Source organism: Condylura cristata, unplaced genomic scaffold (assembly GCF_000260355.1).
Source record: "Condylura cristata isolate star-nosed mole 26May11 unplaced genomic scaffold, ConCri1.0 scaffold00013, whole genome shotgun sequence".
NCBI lineage: Eukaryota > Metazoa > Chordata > Mammalia > Eulipotyphla > Talpidae > Condylura > Condylura cristata.
In genome coordinates this window covers 105,916-123,109 of record NW_004567114.1, presented here as the reverse complement: position 1 = coordinate 123,109, position 17,194 = coordinate 105,916, and the positions used below count along the sequence as shown (strand labels likewise).

General features: G+C 70.4%; 2 protein-coding genes across 4 annotated transcripts in view; both read right to left on the bottom strand.

Moving 5' to 3' along the window:
* Positions 1-2,347, bottom strand: part of NUDT14 (nudix (nucleoside diphosphate linked moiety X)-type motif 14) — a 6,997-nt gene extending 4,650 nt beyond the window's left edge. Inside the window, exon 1 of the mRNA XM_012724353.1 lies at positions 2,344-2,347. Within this exon, the coding sequence (XP_012579807.1) occupies positions 2,344-2,347 (4 nt within the window). The remainder of the gene's footprint in view (positions 1-2,343) is intronic.
* Positions 2,348-8,812: 6,465 nt separating this feature from the next.
* The window catches only part of BRF1 (BRF1, RNA polymerase III transcription initiation factor 90 kDa subunit), a 19,037-nt gene continuing 10,655 nt past the window's right edge, over positions 8,813-17,194 (bottom strand). The window contains exons 1-14 of one of the 3 annotated variants that reach the window (XM_012724540.1): positions 15,881-17,182; positions 15,315-15,464; positions 14,879-14,972; positions 14,391-14,517; positions 14,286-14,325; positions 14,125-14,217; positions 12,676-12,939; positions 12,226-12,287; positions 11,807-11,888; positions 11,683-11,738; positions 11,027-11,274; positions 9,834-9,885; positions 9,414-9,585; positions 8,813-9,337 (exon numbers count right to left, since the gene is read on the bottom strand). In XM_012724540.1, coding sequence (XP_012579994.1) covers positions 9,300-9,337; positions 9,414-9,585; positions 9,834-9,885; positions 11,027-11,274; positions 11,683-11,738; positions 11,807-11,888; positions 12,226-12,287; positions 12,676-12,939; positions 14,125-14,217; positions 14,286-14,325; positions 14,391-14,517; positions 14,879-14,972; positions 15,315-15,396 — 1,410 coding nt within the window. In that variant the 5' untranslated portion in view covers positions 15,397-15,464; positions 15,881-17,182 and the 3' untranslated portion in view covers positions 8,813-9,299. Of the gene's footprint in view, positions 9,338-9,413; positions 9,586-9,833; positions 9,886-11,026; positions 11,275-11,682; positions 11,739-11,806; positions 11,889-12,225; positions 12,288-12,675; positions 12,940-14,124; positions 14,218-14,285; positions 14,326-14,390; positions 14,518-14,878; positions 14,973-15,314; positions 15,465-15,880; positions 17,183-17,194 lie in introns of those variants that run through there. The other 2 variants (XM_012724541.1, XM_004681558.2) reach the window with 2 other exon arrangements.

Below are 17,194 nucleotides of genomic sequence, written 5' to 3'. Positions count from 1 at the left end.
CTGGGACCTGGGCCAGCGGGGCGGGCGTAACCCGAGGAGGAGCCGTGGCGAGGCTGGGGCACCGGGGACCTCGCGGTGCGGGGAGAGGGTTCCACGGGGCAGCTCTGGTGGGGACGCCCCGAGCGGATGCCTCCCGGTCGGGGGTTGGGGCAGCTCTGGTGGGGACGCGCCGAGCCGATGCCTCCCGGTCGGGGATTGCGCAGCCCCAGAGGCGGCAGCCCAGGGGCGTGGCGGGCCTCCAGGGAAAGGAAGGTCTCCGAAGGGACAGGAGAGGCCGGCCTCGACTGCCCACCTGGGAGGAAGGAAGAGGTGGGCGCCCCCTTCGCGGGGCAGTGTTGGCACCTATAGGATCTCTCCCTTGGGAAGAGAAGGCTCTGGAAGGACAGGCGAGGAGGAAGGGGAAGTCGCCAGCACCAAGGCAGGTCTGGGCCCCGGGCCTCCAGTCCACCTGAGGCCTCGCTGGCTCAGGCGAGGGGGAGCACCTTGCACCCCTTGCACTCTGGCCAGAAGGGGCCCTCGCTCCCCCACAGCAACCCAAGGATGGCCATGGGCTCCGGGCTGGGGGCCGTGCAGGGAAAGCAAGGGAAGGCCGTCGGGCAGAGCCCTACGGCAGCTGTGCCAGGAACTGCGGCCCCAGGTACGGCAGGCAGGGCGACCTCGAAATAGATTCCCTAGCCCTTGTTATCTACTGCCGTGTGACAAGCACCCCAGGATTTCATGTTGGCCCCCCTTCAGTGCGATGCAATCTCTGGCAGGGTAACTGGATCAGTGGGAGCTTCAGGCTGGAGACTCTGGATCGGTGGCCTCCGGGTGCTCAGACCTCCTCCGCAGCCAGCCTCCCACTGCACCCCGCCTCGGGGTGCTGGAGGCACGCTGTCCACTGGCCCTGTGGTCAGAGTCCTGGACCAGCCTGGCTCCGGCAGGAGCAGGACTGTCCACGGAGACTGGCCTTGCCGGCTTTGACCTGGCCTCCAGGTCCTTGGATTGCTCGGCTGAGACCCCCAGGGCTGTCCCAGCAGATGACCCCCATGCCCATGCCAGAGGGAGGGCCCCAGGGGAGCCTCCTTCCTGGTGCGGCAGCTGGGCCCAGGCCAGTCGCACCCTGGGCAGGGCCAGCAGCCCCCAGTGAGAGCAGTGGGTGGCCTAGGACCCCCCACAGGGCATGTGGCTGGTGCCCCCCCCCACCCCGTCACAGCTGGCCCTCGCCTGGGCTAGGGGTGCTGGTGCCTGGGTGGGAGGGTGGCTCGTGGGTAGGTTTGGAGCTTTAGCTGATTTTTTAGATAATTTAAATTTTATCCAAATGACACAGGCAAAGAAAGAGGCCAGGACCAGCCCTGGGCAGCGCACAGCGCCTGCCCGGGCCCTGTGGCGTCAGCCAGGGTGGCTGCACGCAGTGGGGAGGTGCCCCATCCTGAGCAGTGACCTCCAGGCCCGGGCTGGGGTACGGGCAGCCCGAGGGGCTTGGCACCTTAGCGGCCGAAGGAGGCGGACAGAGCTCCTGAGGGGCCCCCTCCCCCCGCCGAGGGCAGGCGCCCAGGCCCAGGAGCCCGGCACCCCTGTGCCCACACGCTTGTGCGTGGACCCCCAAGGACGCGAGCCGCCTGGCACATGCGCTGTGGCCATCGGGGCCGGGAACCTGAGACCTGTTCTGGGGCTGTTGGCACCTCTCCAGGTGACCACTTGGCTTCAGGAGCCAGTGGGGCGCCTCCCCAGGGGTGCAGCCGCTGGGCCTGAAGAGGAGAAGGGCGCGCCCTGACCCCAGGGCCAGGCCAGGGGTCCTCTGCTCCTCAAGGCCGTGCCCCGCCATCCCACACCGGGGCCGCTCGCCTTGGCCTGCACGGGCCCCTGGGCCCCCTCCAGGTCCCCACGGCTCTCCTTTCCCCACCCCACGGCCCCCGAGGTTCGCTTAGCTTTCTGGGGTATGGTGGTGGCGGCCGCGGCCCCACTCCACTCCTGCCCGCCAGGGCCATCCCCGTCCTTGTGGCTGGCCAGAGCTCACAGTCCGGCCAGGGCAGTGCCAGCCCCACGACCCTCGTGCCACTGCCACCTGAGGTGACGACAGGGCTGTCTGTTCTCGAGGCCTTGCAGGCCTCAGCTCCGGGCAGCGCAGTGCACTCAGGCTGCGGCTGAGACCTCGCAGAGGGGCAGCGGCCCCTGCATGCCCGGGGGCGTCCTGGCCTCCTCCCAAGGGGCGCCAGACCCCAGGGAACGCCACGTCCTCTGACGCGTGGAAGCCCAGCCCCCCCTCCCACTTGCGGCCAGTGTGGCTGGGGCCCTGAGCCCCTCAGAGCAGCCTGGGCCAGAGCAGGCCACCCAGCACACATGCTAGTCGAGGACGCTGACCCATGTCGGCTAGGCCCGAGCCTGGGGAACGCAGCCTGCTCTTAGGGCGGCCAGGTGCCCGGCGTGGAAGGGGGAGCTGGGCGAGGACCGGGCCCGCCAGCCTCTGCCCCAGAGGTGGTCAGGCCATGCATGCCGCTGGCCGCCAGCTGCCCGGGACTGCGGACCATGGTGCCCTGCCCGAGCCCCGCCCACGCTGGCCAGCAGTGAGCCACCTGTGGTCAGTGGAGGGCATCGGTCACCAGGCTGCGGATCACCCTTAAACTACCCTAAGAACAAACTGTTCCTCCTCAGACCGGCACAGCTGTGAATCAGAAACTTGGCCAAGCGGCCGTGGTAATCCAGTGTCTTGTGTGGACACTGCTGCCGCTCAGCCCTTCCCTCACAGGAATCCCCAGCAGCGCATCGGCGGCCGGCACAAACTGCCCAGGGCCCAGGTGCCCCGCGGGCTGATCCTTGCACTCACTGGCATGTCTGACCTTCTCAGGGTCTTGGAAGATGTTACCCTTCGCCCTGGCCCCCAGCCTTGATACCCCGTTTCTTAGGACCCGCTCCTGTTTATAAGCAGCTCTCTGTCCACTCGGCCCCCCGGGAGTGACCAGCACTTGTCCCTGTCCTCCCAAGCCCGACCCCCTGCAGCTCGCTTGGGCAGTGCCTTCCTGCCATGGGCCCTGCCCTGCCCCCGCGTGGACACCCCCTTGGGGGCCCTGCCCAAGGCTATCCCCGGTGGTGGACGGCGGTGGGTGGCCAGCGTGACTCAGTGATTCAGACAGACCCAGGTTGCTTTCTGGAAAGCTGCCCTGGCTCCGCCAGGCTGCAGTGTGTTTGGCCACTACAGAAAAACCCAAAGGGGTGTGCACCCCTGTGGGGTGCTGGGCAGTGGCCAGGGTGGGCCAGGCCCCAGAGACTAGGATGGGCAGCTGGCTAGACAGTCCCAGCTCCAGATGCCAGCCGGGTAAGCCACTGAGCCAGGTTCACCTTGGACGCCAGTTGGTGCTGGGTGAGGGCACGGCGAGTGGCTGGCGGCAGAGATGGGCGACCGAGCCCGCTGCCAGCCCTGGACCAGGCTCTTAGGCCTCAAGCTTCTCCCGGCACCTCCTCCCAGCCCACCCTGAGCACCTCTCGGAGGGCCCCGCCTGGCCTCAGCCACAGGCTTCGCCTCCACCTGGCCCAGCCCACCTGTCGTCCGCTCATCACACCTGGGGGGGCTCCAGCTGTCCCAGCACCCCACAGCATCCGAGCCCTGGGGGTGGGCCCCGGCACGCGGGGCCTGTGGGCCTGACTGTGGTTGTGACCTGTGGCCTCCTCGCTGACCTGCAGGCCCTGATGCCCAGGGGGTGAGGACAGTGGGCACCCCCCTACACACACTGCGTTCTGGCTCCCCAGGCCCGCCCCGCTGCACCTGCTTCCCCCAGGCTGCTGGTAGACACCGCACCCACCGCCATCACGGGCTGTGACAATCACCCAGACCCAGTGGGCCGGGGGCTCAGCCTGGGAGGCCATGGGCAGGACCCAAGCAGGGCAGAGCCCAGGCCCAAGGCGGGGTGTGGGGGGCTAGCCCCAGGGGCAGGGGAATCAGAGGTGCTCCTGGGGATGGGGGGGGGGTGAGGGCCAGGCCCGCCCCCTGCCCGGAGAGGGGGCCCAGAGCGCACCCAGAAAGCGCCTGTTTGGCGTGACAGCCCCACCCCCAGTGAGGACTCCTGGGCCCAGCGGCTTCCTGCGTTTGTGGCACAGGGAGGGAGGCTGTGGCTCCCACCGGGCTGCCAGGCGGCCTCGCAGGGGCAGGGCCGGAGCCCAGCGTGACACGTGGGCATAGGGTCAGCTCTCAGGTAGCGGCTAGAGCCTGGGCTGGAGCCACATGGGTCCCAGCTTGGTGGGGCAGCCTGGCCCTTGCACTTTCCGGGGCTCCAGGGAAGCCCCTGCCCCACCAGCTCTGCGGTGCCCCGTGGTCCGGCCCCACTGCAGCTGTCCCCAGCTCACTGCCCTCTGGACCAGGTGCCGACTGACCACCGTCCCGCCTTCTCACAACGCCTGGCCCTCCCTGCCCCCAGGAGTCTTAGCACCCTGTTCTCCAGTGTCAGCTGGGGTGACTGTCCTGTGCCGCAGGCGCCACCTCCCTCCCGCCTCAGTGTCGCCCTGTGTCCTCTGCAGCGGATGACCCCAGGCCTGCCTCCGGGACCTCCGGCACAGGCCCTGACTGGCCGGGACCAAGGGCCCTGCGCCAGCCCCTTCCACAGGGGCCGGGCCCTCTGCAAAGCCTTCTCAGTGTGGGGAGGGGGCTTCCGGGGACCTGCCAAGGAGGTGCCTGCACAGCCGGAAGCCCGGACTGGCGGGCCTGGGCCCCCCTCCCAGCACCCCCAAGCCTGGCCAAGCAGAGCACTGCGAGAGGCTGTCCCCAGGGCCTGGGGAGAAGCAGCTTGGAGCCTGGAGGGGGGCGACGGGGCAGGCCACCCCTGGCTGGGCCTGTGCTGGTCCCCCCAGACCGCAGCCCTGTCCCCGCCTGGGAGCCAGAGCCCCCGCTGGGCGAGCAGCCAGCCAGTACTGTCCCAGGTCCCAGGACTCAGGCCCAGCCGGCTGCTGTGATCCCGGCCGCCGCCCTGCAGACGGGGAAGGGCCCCGGTCTGTGGGGAAGCCTCCTCCTGCCCTGCCCCATCCAGCCCAGGGACCACGGGCCGGGCCAGCCCCCCCATCCTGTAGGTGGGCCCAGGACCCCAGGCGGTCCAGCAGAACCCAGGCAGGTGGCCGTCACCTCTGACCCAGGCTGCGGGGCCTCGGCCGGAGCGTTTCCTGCCGCCCACCCCAGCCCAGCCGGCAGGAAGTGGCCGCCTCCTGAACAAAGGGGCCGGCGGACAATGGCCATTGAATTGGGCCTGGGCGCTCGCGCGGGGCCAGGCCACCAGCTGCCCATGCTGATAAGACCCTGCCCCACGGCATGGCCTCTGCAGGACCCCACCAGGCTGCAGGCAGAGGCGGCCCCCCACAGGCGGGGCAGACCCAGAGGCCCTGAGGGGTCTTTGTGAGTCTGGGGACAGCCCCTAGCCTGGGGGTGCTGGTTTGGCCTGTCCAGCTTCGTCCCCACCCGGCCCACCCACACCTGCCCCCTTGACTATCTGGTCCCACCTCTGGCTCCACCTGCTCCTGACCCCCCGTGCCGCGCCCCAACCCGCCCCCTGCCCCCAACTGCACTGTGCAGCTGACCAAGTGCGCTTTGGACGGCAGCAGACTGGCACTCTCCTCCACACGCCGAGGCGTCCACGCGCGGGCGTCGCCGTGCACCTGCCGTGGCGGGAGGACCACGGGGCCTCCTGCCCCTCTGCAGCGTGGGCAGCCGGCCCTCAGGCCCAGCCCTGCTCACGATGTGGGGCCAGGGGACTACCCCCCTCGCGAGTCTCTGGCTGAGCAGCGGCTCGGGCCACCAGGCCCCAAAGGGGCATGTGGTCAGCTCAGACAGGCCAGTGTGAGAGGCGCAAGCTCTGAGGCCCAGGGAGGCCCCCCTGCGCGCTGCCGGCCAGCGGGCGGCCATGTGCGCCGCCGTCTTCTGGGAGAAGCCCAGCTCCTGGCCACAGGAGGAGTCAGGAAGCCGAGGGGCAGGGGTGGGCAGACCCAGGCTGGGGGAACTGACGGGCTCAAGGGGAACAGGGGCCCCCACCCACTCCAGACCTGCCTCCCGGAGCCGCCTCCCTTGGCCCCCTACAGGCGCAGACCTCCGGGACAAGGAACACAGGGTGGCAGTTGGCACAGAGGGTCGCTCCTGGTGACCCAGGGCAGGTCTCTGGCAGCCAGGGGTGGGCAGGGAGCCTCCCCGAGGAGGTGTGCTGGCGCTGAGGCCCGGAGGGGCATGAGGAGAGGCCGCGCCCTCTCAGAGGGGCGCGGGCGGGAAGGTGCACTCCGCGCCTGAGCAGCCCTGGGGCTGTGGGCCAGATGGCGAGACGCTCCTGGGCGGGGCTGGCAGGGCTCACGTGAGCACTGACCTCGCCTGGCGGCTCCTGCCCCCGTTCCCCGGGTGGCCCAGGGAGCCGGACCCCCACAGCTTGACCTCAGGAATCCAGGCTGGCCCGTCACACAGCCCCTCCACCAGCTCTGACTGCCCAGGCCACCGCCTCCACCTGCAGCCTCGACCCCGCCCGCCAGTGACCCTGGACTCCCTATGCCCCCACGGCACGGTGGGCAGCTCACGGCTGCCCGCTCTGTCCTGCCGGCACTCAGCTGCCGATGCTCGCGGCTGCCCACGTGGGCCTCCCCGCTCCAAGCCCAGTGCACAGGCTGCAGGAAGCGGGAGGCTGGGCAGCCTCTGCGTGGCCCTTTATCAGTCCACACCGCTTCCTGTGGCCAGCACGCCTGGCCCTGTGGCGCCGGGTCAGCTGTGACTCACTGAGGCCTCGCCTGGACGCCCGGCCCCCCGCGCTGCCCCTGCCCCTGCAGCTCAGCCCCCACTGGCTGCAGAGCTCCTGCCTGCACCTGGCCAGCAGCCCGCCCCGGGCCCCCAGCCCACGCGCGGGGCGCCACCACCCTGCACGTCATCAGCACGGCAGGATGCAGCTTTGCTCCCATGTGCTGGGGCCTCCCCGGTCCCTGTGGCTGACCTGCAGCTCCCCTCCCTCCAGGCCTTCCTGAACCCCCACCCAGAGGTCCTCCAGCTGCCGCGTCACACAGCTATCCTGCGTCTGCCACCACTGGCTCAGCTCCGAGCGGGCAAGCACCCCGCCAGCCTGCCTTTGAAACCCCAGAGCCTGCGCTCCAACTGGGGTCCAGGGCCCAGCCCCGTGGTCATCATGGCCCCCACCCTCCGAGGGCCCAGGGACAGTGAGCACAGGGGTGCATCTCAGCCACCCCCAGTCCCTGCCCTGCCCAGCTCCCGACCCCTCAGGAGGAGCAGCCACCCCCTCATCGCCCGTGTGACCCCGCGAGGCCTGGTGCTGGAGCGGGTGGGCACGCGTGTGGCCTTCAGGGCGCCGGGCAACACACAGGCCCCACCCACCCGCGCCTGCCCACCGCGGCACCCGGCTGCCTGCTCGGCCCACCTCTGCGGCTGAGGCCAAGGCAGGGGCCTGGCAGCCACCGATCGCCATGACCCTGCTCAGCGGCCAGCGGAGGCCCCGCCCCCAGGCGGCCCTGACACGCAGGGCCGCTTCCACCTGGGCGGCAGGGCTCTGGCCGCGTCGCAGCCCTGGCAGCTGACCTGGTGCAGGGCTGCTGCTGCTCAGCCTCAGCTCAGCCCCTACCCACGTGGAAGCTTGGGGTGCAGAGAGGGCCAGCAGTGTGGGGTGGCTGTGGTGACAAACAGGCATGCGGGGGACCCATCAGGGCCAGGGTGGGTCAGAGGAGTTGGTGGGCCTCCAGGGGCCTTGGTGCAGGCCGCGGTTCCCCGGCAGGGGCCTCAGGCCCCCAAGCCCCGTGCGCCATGGCCCCTGGGTGGGCTGGCCAAGCCAGCTGGGGGTGGACCGCAGCAGGGGAGCCCGCCCCGCCTGCCCCCCGGCTGGAGCCCAGAGCTCCCCAGGCCTAGCGCTGGGCCCTTGCTATAGGACCATGGCCCCTCTGCCTCTCCTGGCGCTGGGCCTGGACAGAGGCCCGGAGCGGGATGCTGGTGCTCCCCAGACAGGGGACCGCAGGTCACTCAGCTGCGCCTGGGGCGCCCCCTGCTGCCCACAGTGCAGCAGCAGCAGGAGGCCCCGTTGGGATCCCTCCGCCAGACTACAAGGCAGTGGGTGGAGCCCCTGCCCCACATACGGCCTGAGGCCCCCGTGTGCCCGTGGCCTGCTGTGCAGGTGTGGCTGGGCCCAGGCACCCCATCCCTCACAGCCAGGGACAGCTCCCTCAGCCGGGACACCCGGCATCGTGGCATGGCTCCTGCCCCCCTCAGCCTATGGGCTGGGGCCCCTCGGTGGGGTGACAGATGAGGCCTCAGCTCAGAAGGAAAGCCCCCTTGCCTGAGACCCCAGACCTGCCTGCCCTGAGGCCCTAGCCAATGGGGGTGCCTGAAGGCCCCAGAACCCACCATCCCCTCCAGGCTGCCTGCTCCACCCCCTCCCAGGGACTCTGCCCCAGGAGGGGCAGCTGGCAGAGGAGGGGGGCGGCCCCCAGCTGGCTTTGCCTCACCACCCAGCACAGTCGTGGGGGCCCTGTGGCCCGACACCCTCTCGGCCTGCTGGGGCCGTGGGGCGCCTGCCCTTCCCGGCCCACGTGGGAAGCTGGGCCTCCACCCCCGCGGGGTAACCCTGGTCACGCTGGCCCGGACGGAAGGCAGGGGGAGGCCACCCTGGCCTGAGGACAAGGCTGCGGCCCGCTGCGTCCACAGCTCCGTCGGAGGGGCAGCGGTTTGGGCCCTGGGATGGCATGAGCTCCCCTGGGACAGCCCTGGCCCGGGGGCATCAGCCTGCCAGCCAGGGCCACTCCCCCTACCCCCAGCCCTGCTTGCCTGGGCCCCCAAGGCAGGGAAGGGGGCACCACACAGACCACAGACCACACTGGAGCTCAAGTCACGTCTTGTTCCCACCTGCCTCGAAACCGGCTGCGGCAGCCTCGTGCCCGCTCCTGGGCAGGGGCTCCGCTGCCCACGTGACCACGTCCCGAGCGGCCAGGACCCGATGGTGGGCCCTGGCCTTCACGGAGAGGCCAAACCGGGGCTGACCCAAGTCTCCTGGCCCCATCACCAGCCACCGGCAAGCGGGGCGCCGAGGGGCCCGGCTGCTCCCACACAACAAGCCAGGCTGGCTCCGGGCCAGCGCCAGTCAGGATGCAGGCTGGGGCGCCTGCCTTGGGAGGGGCTGGGGTCCGGCCGAGTGGGAGAGCGCAGGCCCACGGGGCTCCTCGGAGCTGCCACCTCTGGCCAGTACGCACCAGCAAGGGGCAGAGCACGGACGCACTGCGCCCCGGGGCCCCGACTTCCCAGCAGCCCGCGGGCGGCGGCCGGCAGTGTCTCCTTGCCGCTGAGGCGGGCGCGAGGCCCTCTGTGCTTGACCTCAGTAGCCGTCCTCGTCGTCCCCCTCACAGCCATAATCTGTGGGCACAGGGGAGGGTGAGACCGCCGTGGGGTGGGGGCGGGGCAGGGGCGGGGCGGGAGTGGGGGTGCTCACCGTCGCGGCCCATCATCTGCAGAGCGCTGACGCAGGGCTCCCCGTCCTCCTCCTCGGCCTCCTCCTCCTCGGCCTCCTCCTCCGGGTGGTAGGACACGGGCCCGCTCTCCACCACCGCCGCGGGCTGGGGCGGCCTGGCCCCAAGGGTGGGGGCGCTCAGGGGGGACCCTGCCTGCAGAGGGGTAGGCTGCCACCATGGGCACCACCAGGGCTCCTGGGGCCCCTGGCCTGGCCAGCCAACGTTGGTCCGGCGCGAGCCCCAGACCCACCCCCAACCACCGCCATGGGGTCCCCTTCCTGTGCCCGCCAGGGCCTGGACTGCCCAAGGGGGCCGCCCTCCACCAGCACCCATCCAGGCACCCACAGGGCTGGACTGGGCCCGGCTGCCCGCTGCAGGCACTGGGCCCGCCCACAACGCACCTCTGGCGCAGCTGGCTTCTCGGGGGGCTGCGAGGACACCAAGGGCCGTAACCTGGAAGCAGGCGGCCATGAGCAGCCCCGCCAGGCTGGGCTCCCACACCCCGCCCCACCACCCTGGGTCTGCACCGCCAAGGTGGCCTTGCGCCCTCCTGGTGGCCACGTGCCCTGCAGCTGGCCCAGCTCTGCCCGGCAGAGCAGCAGTTCTAGTGTCCTTGGGGCGAGGCTGCCAGGCCTGAGCGCTGTGCTCCAGGTGCCACCGCCCCTGACCTGCCGAGACAAGGGCCTCCTTGCTGTGGTCACTATGGGAGGACCTTGCAGTGCCTCCACTGGGTGACCTACAACCCCTCCAACTTGTGGCAGGCCAGAGGCGGGACGGGCAGGGGACGGGGCTGGCAAGGCTGGGAGTGCTCCAAGCCCCGTGCCTGCCACGCCCTCCCCCTCGGGTCCACAGCACCAGCCACTCCCTTCTGCTGGGCCTGCTGTCTCCCAGTGCCTTCAAGGGCACAGTGGCTCTTCCAAGATGCTGCCAGCCCACCTGGGCAGGAAGAGTCCCCTGGGGAGGCGGGGACCACATTGCAGGCCCAGGGGCGAGAGGGTGCTGCAGGTGACCCAGCCAAGCCCTCAAGGCCTATGCGATGAAGCCAGGGCCTGGACGATCCCAACAGGCGGGTGCTCAGGCCACAGGTGCACTCACAAGGGGCAGGCTGGCCGCCTGAGCAGAAGAAGGTGGTTGCCAGGCCCCCCGGAGCCACCCAGGGACCCCAGTCCTCGCCAGGCCAGAGGGAGGAGGCAGATGGGGCTGCCAGCCTGCAGCGGCCACTTCCGTGCTGACACTGGGGGAAGCAGGGACAGGGTGTGGGGCTCCTGGAGGGTGACAAGCTGCTCGGGCCCTCGCTGGAGACAGGGCAAACAGTCTGGGGTAAGACACAGCTCTCCTCTGGGACAGATGACCAGGGTCTCCTCAGGGCCAGAACAAGGGAGATGGGCAACCCCATCCAGTGGCGCCCACCCTGGTGCCGGAGGGCAGCTGCAGGGGTGCAGACGGGGCTGCCCTTCTCCCGACAGCAGGAGCTGCCCGCGTGGGCCCTCACAAGCTCCGGCCACTGAGGTGGCTGGGACCTCAGGGCCGGCAGGTGGAGGCAGGGGCAGCAGCCGACGTCCGACCGCCCCTCACCCGCTCCACACCCACCCACCTCTTCCCCACACTGGCTGCGCGCTCAGACCCCGGCCGGGCCGGCGTCTTCCGGGGCAGCCTGCGGACGCCAGCGGGCTGCAGGGCCCCGGGGGCCCCGCCCTGCAGGCCGGCGCCCGCACTGTCCAGGCCGCGGAGCACGCTGTAGTTGATTTTGCTGGAGATCCTCTTCTGCTCCAGCATCTTCTCGATGGCCTCACCCGCCGTGCTGGCCTGGATGGGCTCCCGGCGCCGGCAGGGCTTCTTGGGCTGGGCGGCAACAGCAAAGGGATCTCAGAGGCTGGGCACACGGGCCCAGGGTCGCAGGGGGCCCGATCTGCTGCCCACCGCCCCAGAGCCTGCCATGCGGCCCTGCCACGCCCACGGGCCCAGGGGCCTGTGCAGCCCAGGGCAAGCGGCCCTCCCGGCCCGCTGGCGGGCCCGTCCCTAGCCCGTGCACCACCTGGTGCCTGCCCCTACCGCCGGCCCCTGTGCCCGGCACCCCAAATGCTGTGGGAAGACAGGGCCTCTTGGGCAGCCGGGTCGCTGCCCGCAACCATCTGATGCTGGCTCTTCACCAGCGGGGTCGGGGCTCGACCACACCCGGACAGGGCCACACGCCCAACAGGCCTGCCCACCTGAGCCACGATGGCGCCGGGCAGCCCCGCGGCCGCCTACCTTGTGCTCCTTGTAGATGCCCAGCTCCTTCTCCTTGGCGATCCGGGCTTCTTTCTCTGAAAGCCGAGGAGGCGGGTCAGAGAGGCCCGGCCGAGAGCGGGCTGCCCGGGCGGGCGCGGCTCACCCCTCTGCTCCCGCAGGTACTCCGCGTTCTCCCGCATCCACAGCTCGGCCTTCACGCGGGCTTCGGCCTCGTCCAGGATGTACTGTGCGGGCACAGCACTGCTCAGGGAGGGCCCGCCCCACCCCTCCCGCCACAGGCAGGGCCGCCGCACACAGGGACGGTCCCGCCTAAGGCAGGGGCCAGGGAGGCCAGAGGCCCTAGAAGACGCACGCCAGGCCCTGCCCAGTGCCGAGGCTCCGAGGCCCATGCTTGGGTTGGCAGGAGCCGGGCAATGCAGGGTGATGGGTGCTGGTGACAGGACACCCGTCGGGGGAGCCAGCATCACGCTGGGGACACCCGGCCACATGGGGACAGCATGGATGGGCAAGGGTGGGGTGTGGGCAGGAGCGGGGGGCGGGGGAGAGAGGGAGGGTGCCTACCCTGTCGATCTCCAGGTCGTCAATCCCGCTCAGGTCCAGCTCACCGTCCCCCGGGGCACCTTCTAGAGGAAGGGCTGCGTCAGCCCTCGGGCTGCTCGGCCAGTGGGGTACAAGCCCGCCGGGCTCCCGCCAGCCCCATGCCCAGGTCTGCCTGGCTGGCTCTGGCGCCAGACCTGATGCCTCCTGTGTAGGCGCAGCGCCTGGGCACAGAGGCCCATGGGGAACCTCACAGCCTGGTGCGGCTCCACCCCTCGGCACAGGGCTGCCCACGCGGGGTGGGCCGACACTCGCCTGGGGAGCCTCCAGACGCCCCTGGACGTGAAGGGCAGCGCACACCCCCAGATGTCATGGCCACCCCAGCCAAACAGGGCTCCATCCTGAGCCTCCCGGGACAACAGCCCCTTGGAGGAGGACGAGTGGCCAGCCCCAGCCCGCGTGCCCCACACTCACGGGATTCCCTGCCCGGGGAAGAGATGCACTCCCGGATGGAGTCTGAGATGCCCAGGCTGGCTGCCGTGGGCAGGGGCCCCAGCAGGGCCTCCAGGGCAGGGGGCCTTCCATCCCCGTCAGGGCCGCCCGCCGCCTCTGAGCCCCCTGGAAGGCCGCAGAGCTCCCGGTAGAAGTCCTTGTTCAGGTGGCTGGCAGCGACCTCGAGCTCTTCGTCCTCGGCGTCCTCGTCACCAAAGATACTGGCTGTGGGGTCGTCGGCGGAGCCTAGGACGCAGGGCCACAGCACCAGGCCGGTGAGCCTGTGGGCGTCAAGCCCATCTGGACAGACAGCGGGGCCTTGTCCGCCCAGGGCTGCCTGGACACACGGGACTTCCGGAACCCGTAACAGAGTCGCTGGGCCTGGGAGCATCAGCCCCCGAGACTGAGGCCAAAGGCACCCCCAGAATGCGAGCAGCAGCTTCCGGCAGAGGCCAGACTGGTGCCCCAGGAAGGTGGGTGAGGCACAGCGCCAGTGGCAGTCGGCCTGGCTCGGCCACACCTTGCTACTCAGAGGTCACGATTCCAGGCGGTGGGGGGTGGGCTGAGCACCAGCACCCTCGCCACCCTTGGCCACAGCACGGGTAGAGAAGGAGAGGGCCACCCCACAGGCCACAGGGCTGAGCTCGAGACAGGCCCACAGGGTGCACCCGACCACGGGACGGGCAGGAAGGGCCGGCTCAGTGGGAAATGGCCGAGCCCTGCAGGCCAGGCGGGCACCTCACAGGCTGCTGAACGAGCTGCCCCACTCTGCGCCGCCGGGCCCCCCAGTGCCCTCTTGGGCGCCTGTGCCGCAGGGCGTGGGGCGCCGTCTGCATGAGAGTGGCGCAGAGCCACTCTCGCCGCAGGCAGTGACCGGGGTGGCGGGACGCTTGCACGGGGTCCACAGGCTCCGTCAGGCCCCTCCACTGCCCTGCCCCCAGAGGCACATGGAGGCCTCGCCAGGCCCCCCCAGAGGCACATGGAGGCCACGCAGCTCCCCACTGCTGTGCGAGACCTGTCGCGGGAGCCCGCCAGGGGGCGCTCCTGGAGCCGCAAGCACGGGCCCCACCCACCTGTGGCTGCAGGAGGCCCCAGGTGGGGGGTGGAGGGGTGCGCAGAGGTGCTCAGGCAGGAGGTGCCGACAGCCCGGGGTGCCAGCCAGAAGCAGGGCCTGGCGTTACACCCCACCATGTGGCGGAAAACAGCTCTACCCACGGGAGCCCCGTGAGAGCAGGAAGCCCGCTGAGTCGGCGGCAGGATGACCCGGTAGACGCAGGGTCCAGGTCCTGGCAGCACCACGCCCACAGGAAATGGCAAGTGAGAGAGGCGCCATCAGCACAGAGGGGGCCACGGCCCACGGGGCACCCGGGCACCAGGGCCAGCACACACCTAGAGGCTGAGGAGCAGAGAAGGTGGGGCAGGTGGACTCACCCTCCTTGGCCAGGCTGGCCAGGGCCCCTTTGGCCCGCGGCCGGCTGCTCTCCAGCTCGCTCTCGATGGCGTCCTGGTAGCTGGAGATCTCCCCTGCAGGGTCAGGAGCGGGTCAGCTGAGACACCCTGGGGCCCGGCTGCGCGTGCCCCCAGGGACTCACCTTCCACCTCCTCCAGCTTCTTAGACAGGACCTGCTCCAGCTGAAAGAGAGGCGGCCGTGAGCGGGGCTAGGCCTGGCCCCAGCCTGCCCGGCCCGGCCACCCACCTGCTTCAGGCGCAGCTTCCTCTGCCCGGCGGTGTAGGACGGTGGGTCGCACTCCTCCTCCAGGTCAATCTTCATGAACTCGTCCACGGTCAGCTGGCTGGTGGGCGTGTCCTCGAACTCCGTGAGCCTGCGCAGGACAGCAGGGGGCGCGGCCTGAGACCGGCCTCCCGGCACGCCCCTCTGCTGGACAGCAGCCAGCCCCGGGGTGGGGGGCCGGACAGGGGTCCCCGACTCTACTACGCCAGGTGGGGCGCAGCACCACACCCAGGAGCGAGCAGGAGCCAGCACAGGCTTTAAGTGGCCAGGAGGCTCCCGTCCACCCTGGGGGCCCATGGGAAAGCGCCTGCACAGCAACAGCCCTGGCCGTAAGGCTCCGGAGCCAGAGCCCAGGCCCCAGCGCGGCCCAGGAAACCACATGCAGCCGCCAGAGCACACTGGGAGCGGCCAGGCTGTGGGGCAGCAAGCGGGGACCCAGGAGCCCGGCTCACCTCTTCCGCAGGGTGGACTCACACACCTTGACCACGCTGACCACCTCTCTGACTGTCCTGCGGAAGTCGTGCATCCGGGCAGCCACCAGGAGCGCTGCAGGGGTGGGGCGGGGGTGAGGGCGCACGAAACCCCAGGACTCAGGATGTGTGGACAGATGGGGAGTGGGCAGCACTCAGGACACCCGGAAGGCTCTGGGCAGGGATGCTGGCATGAGGTTCCAGGGGCACTGCCTGTTGGTGGTTGGCCAGGAGGGGTCACGCTAGTGTGGGACCCAGCCACACGTGGTCACCACTCAGCACAGCAACCCCGGAGCCCAGCCAGGAACCTGGCCTCTGAGGCCCTGCTTCTCCCCACCCCCAGGGCTGTGCAGGCCACGAGGGCAGCAGGGGGCCGGGCCGCGGCTCTGGAGATCAGCCGCACCCATGCCAGGCCGACCTGCCCCGCAGAGGCCCGAGGGCCGGCGCCCAGTATGCATCCAGTCCCTCTTCATCCTCTGCAGGAGCCGCAGGGCCGTCATGGACACCTCGTGGTTCTTGTCCCCGAACTCCAGCAGGTGGGCGAAGCGAGGGATGTACAGGCAAGGGTCTGCGGCAGACACAGGCCTCAGTTCGTGCCCCAACCAGCAGCCCTGCCCCCGACAGGCAGGCGCGTCCCTCCCTGCGCTGCCCACTGGAGCTGTGAGCTCACACCCTCCTGCGGCAGGCCCCGCCCCCAAGCGGAGAGTGCCCAGGGAAGGGCTGGCTGGAACCAAGGACCCTGGGCCTCTTCTGAGGCACAGGTGGGTTTGGCCTGGAGGGATGGCGAGGACCTGTGCAGGTGGTGGCTGGGCCAGGCCTGACCACGGGTCACCATCTGGCCACCAGGGGCAGGAGAGCCACCGCGCAGCAGCCCCACAGCGATGCCACAGTAGGCCCAGGCTCTCCCTGCAAGGCCCCTCCAGGCAGCTCAATGTCTCCCAGAGGTCTGCTTGAAAAAGGTGTCTGTAGAACACCAAACTGCACCTGGTCTCCTGATGGCCTGGAGTCAGTCCCTGCTGTTCCGGCCACGGCAGCCTGAGTGGGACCCCAGGCAGGGAGGGACCCTGGGCACAGCAGACCCCTCCCATCTCCCCGCTGAGACCCCTGCTGGTGGGTCTCAGGGGCCCAGCCTGTTCGGCTCCCCACTGTCTCTGGGGCGTCCTAACACACACAGCCCCCCTCCCACACACACACCCCCGTCTGTAGCCTGCAGCCAGCTCTTCCATGCACAAATAAGAAAACTCTTCGAGACTGTTTCAATCAAACACACCGTCAGCAGTCACGCCGGAGCCAGTCCTAGCAGCCGGGCACCCAGCTGCCACATGGGGCCCGTGGGGGGAGGAAACAGGCTGCTGCGGGCACAGCAGGGGGAGGGTGGGGTGTGGGAGGGAGAGAGATGGAGGAGGCCGCCCTGGTAGTTGGGGAATGGGGGGCTGAAGGAAAGGCGGCTTTTCAGGTGGAGAAGACCTAGGGGGGGGAGCCAGACAGCTTCAGACCGGCAGGGGGCGGCCCAGCCCAGGCGCGGGGAGGTGCTCTTCAACATCCCAGGGCTGGCCTGTGCCGGGACAGGCAGGGCGCCCTTGCAGGCTCCAGCGGGCAGGAGAGGGACCTGCACCGTTGGGCGATGAGGATGCCCGACCGTGCAGCGGCAGGCGGCGCCCCGAGGCCTCTGTGGGGCAGACCCAGCGGGGCTCTGAACTTGGCCCCGGAGCAGCCACGAGCAGCTGCTGCCGAGGTGGCCCCCCAGCCTGACAAGGGGTCGCGGCTTGAAAAGCAGCCTTTGTCCTCATTCTTAGACCTAGCTGCAGCTGGAACTGGAAAAAAAGTCAGAGCTTGGTGCTCAGGTACAAGTTTAAATCTAACAAAGCTAGGTGACCTGGCGTGACAGCGCCGTGAGGAGGGTGAGGACTCGGCGCCCAACCCTAGGAAAGAACCAGGGCTTGGCGCGGCCGCGTGGGGAAGCGCAGGAGGGGGGCGGCTGCTGGATGACCGCGGGCACAGCCGCCACCCGAGAACCAGGCCGGTGCACACACCCCTCGGGACAGAGCCACGCGCACGGACCTCAGAGCCTGAGAGGAAGAGGAGAGCAGGCCCCCCGCGGGGGCGGGGGCCGCCCCACCGGACTACAGGAACGGGCCACGCTCGCCGCAGAAGGGCCGCCACAGCACGGAGCAGCGTGGGGTCCAAAGGGAGCCATGGGCCGGAAGGGACCGGTTTCTACGGGACGAAGGCGAGGCAGCGCGCACTACGGGCCACCAGGGACTCGGGGCGCCAGCCCGAGAGACGCGCCGGGCCCGC